At 33.1% G+C, this 10,915-nt stretch overlaps 1 protein-coding gene across 2 annotated transcripts in view; it reads right to left on the bottom strand.

Annotated features, from left to right (window-relative positions):
- LOC106469787 (protein bunched, class 1/class 3/D/E isoforms-like) overlaps nucleotides 1-10,915 on the bottom strand; it is a 47,166-nt gene that overhangs the window by 22,065 nt on the left and 14,186 nt on the right. The window contains exon 1 of one of the 2 annotated variants that reach the window (XM_013930297.2): nucleotides 3,137-3,800. The exons of the other annotated variant lie outside the window; for it this stretch is intronic. Within the exon in view, the coding sequence (XP_013785751.1) occupies nucleotides 3,137-3,276 (140 nt within the window). The 5' untranslated portion in view covers nucleotides 3,277-3,800. Of the gene's footprint in view, nucleotides 1-3,136; nucleotides 3,801-10,915 lie in introns of those variants that run through there. 2 annotated transcript variants of the gene reach the window in all.

Below are 10,915 nucleotides of genomic sequence, written 5' to 3'. Positions count from 1 at the left end.
CTTATATTAATATTTTCCTTAATTACCCATTCAAGCCGTCACCAAGCATTATTAACACTGATATTTCTGCAATAGCCCATCATTCTAGAAAAGACCGTACGTTATATTGGAATAATAATAGAATAATAGGAAATGAACCATAAACGAGAATATGAAAGATAAAGGAAAACTTTTCCATTTACCTAATTGATAACACACGTAGTCAAACTTGTATATAAGTCAACAAAACTTGGATACACTTTTTGAAAACATTCAGATAGTTAGATGATTCAAGTTCAACGGCGAAAATCCCTGTCGAACGTATGACACGCGATACTTTCTGTCAAGAAGACCCAGGATATAACCTCTACCACTACCAATACAGAAACAGTCCTTCTCAGGATTTTCCTGAATTAGAAGAAGAGCTATTTAGTAAATCATATCTAGTTATATTAGTTACGAACTAACAATTAAGCTTACTAACAATGACTAATAGTTAGAATGCATTGTTTCAACACTTGGATATATCCTCGGGAATTACGAATTGTTTAGACTATTTTCTTTCCAAATCTGTAAATAAAAACAAGTTGGGTTTATAAGGTTCTGCATATCTAATTTAGGCCATGTACATAATTGAAAATCGCAAATAAACAAACTAAGATTGTTTGTTTGTTTTCGAATTCTTGAATAAAGCCAAACAATTAACACCCAAATTTGACCTCGGTATAATATTGGCTCTGGTTACGGTGATGTCGCCAACTTGCTTTTTGAAATTACGCCAGATCCTATTCAATGGTATGGGCAACATTGCAGTTTTCAGGATTCTTCAGTAAAACACAAGATAGAATCCCGGGTTCTAAAAGAACCTCTACCTGGACAAACGGATTACAAATTTCTATGTTTAAAAGTAATGTCTATACCCTTTTATATAATTATCAGCCAATAATGTTCCTTTTGAATATTATAGCCAACAATTATAATAGGAATAATACCATCTATTCTCTAGATCTTTCTTGAACACGCCCCTGTCTTTGTAACCGATCATAATTCCTATTCTTGTGTATGAAGATTCCAAATATGTGAGAGACACAAGGACTAAACTAGAAATTTCTTTAGTACAAAACAGTCACACCTTGTCACAACTTTGTTATAATTTGAACCACATTAACGAGTATTGCAACGGAACTGTTGCGTAAAATGCTAAAGTTATTTATTAAAAGATTATGGGAAAATTAACAAGTCCCTCTCCCAAAAAGACAAACAAACAAAAGCATTTTTGTTATGGCTCGTCTTTAAGAAGTGTTAAGTGTCATTACCACAAGACAAAGTATTCTGGTAACAACAGAGTATATGATAAATTGTAGGTAACATTTCTAGTTACACTGCAGCCATAATGAGTATTAGACATCTGGTTTATTAAATTGTTGTCAAACAACAAGAAAGATGATTGAACATTATTTAATGTGTTAAAGATATAATACAACAGTGAGGCGTACCCTCAGTTTTACTGAATATTTTTAACGACAGCAGATCAACAAGACGTACAGACTGTTTTCCTATTAATGTCTTGTTACTACTAAGTAATAAAACACCTAATTCATTATAATTACAAGTGAGTAATACGATATATGAACCGTTATATATGTCAGTGTATTCTAGTTCAAATACAAGGCGTAGTGGTTGTTATTACAGCGCATGCATTTTAGTTGCAGCTAAATAACTGTGACGTATGGTTAGTTACCTCTATGAAAAGTATTCTAAGCTACAACTTACTTTTTTATTTTATTGTATTTTATTTTTAAAAGAATTAACTGAGGCTTAAATTTCAAATTTTTGAAGCAATCGACTACACACTTACTAGAATTTTTTGTCACACACATTACTAACCAAATTTGAAAACAGATTACTGACTGTCCACACCTGCACTCGCAAGCATTACAAAACTTATAATCCTCACTATTACTAATACTTTATTACGAGCGTAACGGTCGAAATAGATATCTTTTTTTCTCAGTGTTCCGAAGTACTATAAGAAAAATTAATACAGATTTCTGTCCCAAGCCTATTTACACCAGTCATACTCGTTTACTTGTGTTATCAACATGACTACCCACATTTTATCAACTACGATATGAAAGGATGGCAAAATTTATCAGATTAAATTTAGCACACACATAATGACAGATGGGTTGTTTATGGTACGTTATATTTATACACCTCATCGCAATTCTCGCGATCGCAACCACAAACGTAAAATTGTTTTTCTTTAACAGTTATAGACAAGATATATACTTATTAACAAATCTGATAACATATATAAGATAACATAGTAACAGACTGATATACGTCATCATATTTCATTATGTCGGTTCGACACAGAACTGACAGACAAAATACCGCTGATGTTGCTTAGGTAATACAAGATACCTATCGAAAACAGACGTGAACTTCGTGCAAGTTGCTCTGCACATGTGGTGTTGGAAGTAATAGTGATGTGTCTTGGATTTAAGAACTGCTGGAAACAGCACCAGTCCACGTTATGAATGCTAAATCGTTTATAAGTGAAACAACACAACGTATTACCTAATGTAGATGATACTTAGAGTTGCATATTCAACACCATGCTTTGCTATTTCTACAATCGTTTAGCATCTTCGGAGATTAGGAAACGAAGTCCTCCGTGGAGCACTGAGATGTCACGTACCATAAACTAACGTCTTCTTATGTTTCATGGAAGTACCAATTTCATACTCCAAAGAGGCTCATTCCAAATCCAATCACGTCGTCTTTCCTATATACTTTCTGTGTTAAAACGTAATTTTGTAGCATGCTACCATAAAAACGTGTTGTGTTTTATAACATGCTTTTTGTTATCGTTTAATGACAGATGATACGTTATAGATTACCTGTAGCCATTGAAATCATATCATCATCCCTTTTTTGTTTTCAGTGAGAGTGATGGTGGTGTTTCAAGGCTCTTAGGATACAATCCTTTTTATATCAATATCTCAGCCAAACTAACAATCCTAAAATTGCTTCCAAGGATCACTCTAATATTTAATTCTGAAAAAAATGTCTACCATATATTATGGTTCCTATAAATACTTGTTTTCTATGTGTATGTAAACAAGAAAATAAGGTGCATGTACGTTCTTACCCGATGAAGTTCTTGATAAAGCAGTAGAGCGAACTTTCTGAAACTTTGAGATCCAGTGGAGCTGGGGAAGAGGAATCAATGCTTTTAGATTCTTTTTGCTGACTCTTATCCACTACACTGACCCGGAATATCGTACTCATGATATTACGTGTTTTCTAGCCTTACAAATAGCTGCGTGAAATTGGTTACATTCACACTTTGGCTACTCCTTATCTTCCCTTTCAAGATAGAGCAGAAATCACAAGGAGCAAGTCCTGTTGTCAAGAAGTGTGGTTGAGTTGCTGCTAGGAATTTAAATTATGAACGAAAAGCGTGATAACAAATTGATGTTTACTAGAAATCCTCACTCTTGTATACTGGTACAATGAAAAAGAGTTATAAAAAACTGTAAAGCGAGATAAAACTTTAATGATAGACAAAATTCGTCCTTTCAAGGTACCGAAGATAATCAGACAAACTTGATTTCCACAAACGTCTCTATGTTTCAATAACCTGGAGAAACTATTATTCAGTAGTGTTGTCTCTTATTCAGTATTACTAAACTCGGCTGTTTCTCCAGATCACAGCTTTCTTGATCCAATTGCAGACAATTACACAATTTTACAACAGGTTTGTTGGCGTAAAAATTCTGAACAGCCTAATCATTAATCAAATAGATATCTAATTTGGATAGACATTCATACTGTATATTTTCACAGAAAAGAATTAAGGCTTAAAAGGCGGGAAAGAAACAAACAAACAAAAATAAAAACAAGCATAACTCAAACCCCAACACGAAGAACGTCTTTGGTATAACTAGGACGAACGTTCCCTACAACGACTATTTAACGGCGCCAAGCTAGACTGATGGTGAGTTTTCATTGGTTGGCGTCTAGAACCAATCCAGGATGCTTTTACGGAGAGTGAAAAATTAATAAACTAAGATTTATCTCAAATCAGTTTTCAATAAACGATTTTAGAGGAAGCATTTATTTTTCTGATACAAAAAATGCAAGGAGATAAATTCGTTAACATAGTTGATCAGAAAAGATCATTTGATTCAGATTATTAATGACAATCTAACTCATACTAATCATTACAGTATCTCAAATTATATTACAAATCACATACCATGATTCACTGAAAACTATATATTTGTGACACATCAGCTCGATTTGATGACACAAAAACGTGTTTTAGCGCAAAGCTGTACAGTGGACCATCTGCACTGTGTTTGTTACACTGCAATAGAGCGTTATAAAGCTCTCCAATTTAAAGCTGAGCTAATGGAAAACTTGACGATAGAAAAGGCTGTTTAAAGGAGCTCAAGTATATGTCTTTAGATGTGGGAGACATCAAACTGGAGATTAAGTAACTCAAGTAGTTAGCGATTCTTAATTTACTTGCTCACAAAAATTATTCCGATTTGCTTGTTTGTAATTAAGCAATAAGCTACACTATGAGCTATGTGTGCTCTGCCCACCACGGGTAAGGAAATCCGCTGTGCCACTGGGGGGGGGGGCAATTATTCCGATAAAGTCGATAAAGGTATCAGTTTAAAAAGTTTATGACAAGCTATTTCATTCAATATTTTTACTTTGCTTTGAAATTTGAATGAAAAACCTTTTCACTTTTGTACATATTGTACTATAGTCTATCATCCATAAGATCGAGATTATAAACAATTAATTATTGAATATACTTTGAACTCATAAAATTTAGTTTTTTTGTCATTATAAATAATCACAGCATTATAATAATATAGTTATGTCACATTATCCACACTTCCGTTCAGTAGCAGTTTCAGCACATCAGAATGTATTTATGAAGTTTAACAGATAATCAATAATACCTTGACGATAGTCATAAGACATGTTGTTATATCAAAGCGACATCTAACACAAAAACATTTCCACGACATGAAAAGCGAATCAAATGTAAATTTTTTACAGCTTGAAAAATAGAATGAAAACAATGAAGTGCATTTCGAAGTTAAAGTAAAGATTCTAAGATAAGTAAAATAGAAGTAAAGATTGCTTAACAAAAATGTCTATTACTTAAGGACATTAAAATTTCGAAGCAAAATTGTTTCGCACAACAAACCAGATAGTAGAGAGTATATATAAGCTGTTACTCACGTTTCTAGTTTAGACTAAATGAGTAAGTGGCGATTAAGTATTCTATTTATAAATATATGTTCCCCAATGAGTCAGCAGTAAGTTTATGGACTTACAACACTAAAATCCGGGGTTCGATTTCACGCGTTGGACAGAATGCATATATATATATATACCATTATATGGTCTTGCGCTTAAACAAACAAAGGAAAAAATTATAAATAATTTTCAAACTGATCAACACCTAAGCTCACGGATATCAATTAACTTTCCTAAAAATTCTGAATAAAATTCTTAAGAACGTTTTATTGAATTTTATATACACATAGTTAAGAAATTGGTTGTTACTTTGAAGTTTGTATTCACACACGAGTTTTCAATGAATTTTCAAACTTGCCGTTAAACACACTAAATATGTACATACACTTTTCATACAGCAATAGACTCGTAATAAAATATCGTTTCCAAGCTGTTCGTTAAAACTCCTAATCACAACCTCACAAATAGGTCGTTAAAATAATATAGTAGTTTTAAAACTAATCGTTGAAAATCTATAGTTACACGTAGTTCTTAATATGTTCTAAATATGTTCTTAAACTTGTCGTTCAGAATTATTCACATATGTAGCTTTGACGGGTCCAGTCTGAGACTTTTATGTATAATTCTTATCCACGTTTAGTAACACTATTACTTTTAATTTATAAATGCGCTTAAATTACTTCTCATTGACAAATGAATTAAGTATTATCGCAAAGTAAAGAACTGAAAATAAATAACACGAAAACTGAAGCTCACTTATTAATGCTGTCACATTTCTACCCGTAAACTATAAATAATTTATAAGGTTCTTCAATTATGTAATAAGAGATAACGAAACCAAGCACACCTAAAGTTTTTGGTATAATATGAATGTTTAATGATGTCTGGCTTAGGTTAGATTCTTTAACTACAGGCAATAGTCACATATCAACATAAGTGATTGGTTACGTATGAGGGGAAAAAAGACGAAATCTTAAATATAGAACTACTTAAATATAGAATAAATAAAGTCAGATGACAAGAAGCTTAAACAAGCATTTACGAAGAATTAAAGAAAGTTCAATATTGTTATACCCTCTCCCCAGTGACGTAACTAGGTCCTCTCCCATATAAAGTAATTGAGATACAAAAGGTAGGTCCTCCCTCATATAAAGTAATTGAGACTCTTGCATTTATTTTCCTATAATTGAAATTAGGATTCTGGTTGATTTGGGTCCACTTTTGGCTCGGTTCCTCGCAGTTGCGGGGGCTGCGGGGGCATACTTATGCCACTGCCATCCCCTCGTTCCAGTTCGGTTATTTAGAAAACATTTTGACACTCACAAATAACTAAAAAAAAGATTGGCAAGTCTCTAAATTATATAGGAAATAATTAATATTGAATATAATGATATTTCCCCACGTGTATACAGTCACAAAGGTAAGCAAAATTTTTGAAATTCTGGAAGTGAGTTCTGTATACTAACATATATCATATTTAGACATTCCGTCGAGCTTTACTTCAAATTTAGTTGACAACTAGTTACAGCCAGCTTCAACAGGCGGGAGTCGTGTTAATCCGCAAACACTGCAGGAACGAAAACGTGTTTTATTAGTTGCTAAATAGACATCTCACCCCATTTGGTAAGCAAGTTTATATAGCACAGGTTTTAAAATCTCAGGTCGCACCTAGATGGGAGGGGGGATATATATACTTCATTTTCTAAGTGCACAGACAGTATTCTGTGTTTTTTCTTTACAAATACACACGCACAAAATATTAACTTATGAATTTTTCATATTTCTTTCACAGTACTGACTTTTCTTTTGCTAACCTTTCCCCTAAAAATAAAAACAACAACAAAAACTATCTCTCTTTTTTTTTTAATCTTGAAAACTGTGTGGTCTAAGGTTCAAAACTCTCCCCACCCTCTCAGTACTGAATAATCAAATTTGTCATATAGAATCGAAGGAGAAACAATATCCATACACTCTACCCAGTTTGCAAGTGAATATTGTGAGAAACAACTTCTATATGGATTTTTAGTTTCGCTCTAAGTACATATATTTTAATTGGAACCTAAGACTTATATACTATGTACTTATATCTACTAAGATAAGGTAAGTCTACCATCCCGGAAATATCCAGTCACAGGGGATGCAGTGATTGCTAATATTCTATAAAACGTATTAGGTTTCACCAAATTTCTGGTGTAATATGTTGTTTCTAAAGCTTATTTGTGGTCTTAATAAGCTTTCAAATTAATCTCTGCTGATGGTTTCAATGCGCAGAATGCACACTCATTACAATACTTCCGATTTGGCCCAACATAATGGTCGAATTATTCGCCTGCCTGCTTCAAGACTCATAATTAACCGTAAAGTCTGTGATATAGAAATATGTTTCTTTGTTTCTGTAGTATTAGTATTCATTCTGAATTTATTCTTTGTTCTGAATATGTACAGATTTTTACATAACACGTAGACAAAAAACAACAACAGTTAAGTTAATGTTATTTCAAGTTACTTTTGTTCCTTTGTTATTTTCAAATTTGGTGATACCTGATACCACTCGTGGAGAACATTGCTTAGAGCGATCTTCTTTTCAGGAAGTCAATAGCAGTGCCCTTCTTTGGTTGTACAGGTAAAATCTAGAGGTTGTAGCCCCATTATATGGAATGAGAATGACCAGTCACGTGGTAGGTGTCGAACGTTCCGTTGGTTAAATGCGAGGTTCTTTGAGAGTATAACCCTTGCATTTAGTTAGTTCTGATTCTAATATTCACTTAGTCTTGACCTGACTTTCATCATGTAATCAATGAGAGAAAACTAAGTGAAAAATTAAGCAAGAACACATATTGTGTGTTTACCTGTTTAATAAAATATCGTTTTCATTGTGTTTTACACATTGTGTCCAGTCTGGTTATCCTTTAGTTTAAACTTCGCATGTACAAGTTCAGTACTGTTTCGTAATTCTATATCTTGAACGAACCTGCTGCTTAGTGGACTTATCCGATATAGCTCCAAAGTATTTTTAATTCACCTGAAAATACTAAACTTCCATATTGGGTGAAGTGACTTAAAACACACTACAAAATTAGCAAACACAGAAATGGTGCTGTTAATAATAAGTTACACTGAATGAAATAAAGTTACCATGAACTTATTGAAAATATGGCATCCATCACTTCTTCACAAATTTAACACCATATTATCATAATCAACATCGCGGTAGGTGTTTAGATTTGAAAACCTGTGGTGCTCGGAAATTGAAGAATTCCCCTTCAACTCACTGGTGGTGTGGAAGTTGTACGTGGAATACTTCATTTAGAAGCAACAACAACAACCTACAAACATACAAACACATAAAAAGAAAGCAAGGAGATCATACGATCCAATCTGGAGACGAGGCAGAAATAAGTTGACGCAATTCCCAAGAACTGGATGTGGGTGGAAAACAGGAGTACTCCGAGAAACACTTAAGCTTTATGGGTGTTTTTTCTGTAGAGTTTCTGGTACCACTGAATGCTTTCATGCTCAGTACATTGCGCAAGTCGAAATACAGATGAATGCATAAAACTTTTCTATAGCTCAGCACTATTAAATTCACGTAATGCACACCATTTTAGCCTACTGCACACATATCGAACCAACAGTTTTACTTATCTGGTGTATCTCTGAGTTTATTCTAATTATATTCTTCTGCAGAACACGTAGAGTAGTGCTAAAAGATTGTCCAGATAATTTTGGTAGGGCAGTATATCATACATTACCAGTGATGAAATGTTATGCTTTGCATTGACAACTGAAAGAACAAACTTGCACACATTCAAATTTCCTATTCACAGTCATTTGTGAAAGATCATTACCAGGTAGAAAAACGGATAACATGATACTTTTAGATATTTTTCATATTTTAGACCTTGTGTATCTAATACTTTCTAGAAGGTGTGTACGAATCTCAAGAAACGAGTGAAAAGAATATATATATATTAATCTGGGTTCAGATACAGATTCAATAGAAAATAGTCACACTGTGGAATATTAGGTAAACGGTATATACAGGTTAATGTACCAAATAAAAAGAAAGATGTCAGTCCCATCACAGTTTAGTTCCGCACACAGATACGGCAGATGCTGCATAATTTACTGATTGTTCTAAAAAATTTTACATGCGTTTCTAAATAATACTGTACATGAATACTGCTGCATCAACCTCATGATTGTAATGACAATATGGTTAACTGGAAAATGAGATTTGCTTTCTTTCACGATTAATTAAAAAAAATTTCACTCTTGCGGATAATAATAATTTGTTTATTTAAGTGCTAAGAAGCAGTTGATTGTTTCTTTTTGATGGGTGAACTAACTTTGTTTTTAGAAAGATCGTTAATTTTGAAAATGCTGCAATGTTCTGATTAGTTCTGTATTAAGTTACTAGATTACTTTAGGTGAATGTCGAATACAGATTAACAAAAAACATTAAAACTGATTTATTATATCTAAAAAGTCCTGATACAACTAAAGAACTGCCAAAACATTATTGCTTATACGTAAACAAAACTACCTTTCAAAAACAGAGAAACTCAGCTTTCAACTTGTGATGACTGTGTTTGAATTCCATAACATTAGTTCAGATGTTATAGAAGAAAGTATGGGCAAATTATGACAAGTATATTCAATATGGGTGAAAATAGCTGAAATAAAACGAAATATAAAAAGGTATCTGCCTGACATGGTAATAAACAATAACAACAACAAAAATACACGAAAAATATATACAATGTATATATGTATATATATGTATACGGGAGTGAAATTCTGCCAGTACTCGTCGGTACTAAGTACCGGAACTTATTTTTTAAGGCGGTACTAGTACCAGAACTTATTTGAGCTGCTTTGCCGATTTTTTTTATGTTCACACGTAGATTTTTTCTTTTTCATAAACAGGTCTACTTCAACCAGCTGAGTATCTCTACTTTATTTTGAGAATTTCACCCCTGCATCTATAATAATATAAGGGTTTGTCTGTGTGTCCGTGCGTGTGACCGCCATAACTCCAAGAGGAAAGAAACCAGAAACCTGAAATTTTGCACCCATACTACGTGAACCCTGAGGGTGTTCACCTGAGAATTATTACTTATCCACGTGCGCGCACGCATGCACATCTTTTTATGAGACAAAGCAACGAAAAACCACATAAAAAATAATATGTGACCGTCATATTTCCAAGAGGAAAGAGCCCAGAAACCTAAAATTTCGCACCCATATTAAGTGTACACTGAGGGTGTGCACCTGTATATTATTACTTATACACGTGCGTGCTACCTAATATTGTTGTTAGTCTATGTACTGAAATTATAAAATGAAATGTATAAACTACAAAACTGGAAAGCTTTTTTGTTGATTTCTTAATGTAGAGTCTTCGTTGATTAAAGAGGTTTGTTTTTATTAAAAACGTTTGTGATATAACAGAAAATACCTTGATTCAGAAACGAATTAAGTTTAAAGTTAAAAGCGTGACGTGATGTGACATATGGGCTTTTATATAGGTTAGATAACGTGACGTATAGTGGCATCTATATTTATGTATAACATTGTCATCTAGAATATTTCAACCTAATAACCCGCTAGTATATATATATATATATATATATATATATAT

The sequence above is a fragment of the Limulus polyphemus genome, unplaced genomic scaffold, assembly GCF_000517525.1.
Source record: "Limulus polyphemus unplaced genomic scaffold, Limulus_polyphemus-2.1.2 Scaffold3657, whole genome shotgun sequence".
Lineage (NCBI taxonomy): Eukaryota > Metazoa > Arthropoda > Merostomata > Xiphosura > Limulidae > Limulus > Limulus polyphemus.
Note: the sequence above shows the minus strand (reverse complement) of the source record. Positions and strands in the feature narration are given on the sequence as shown.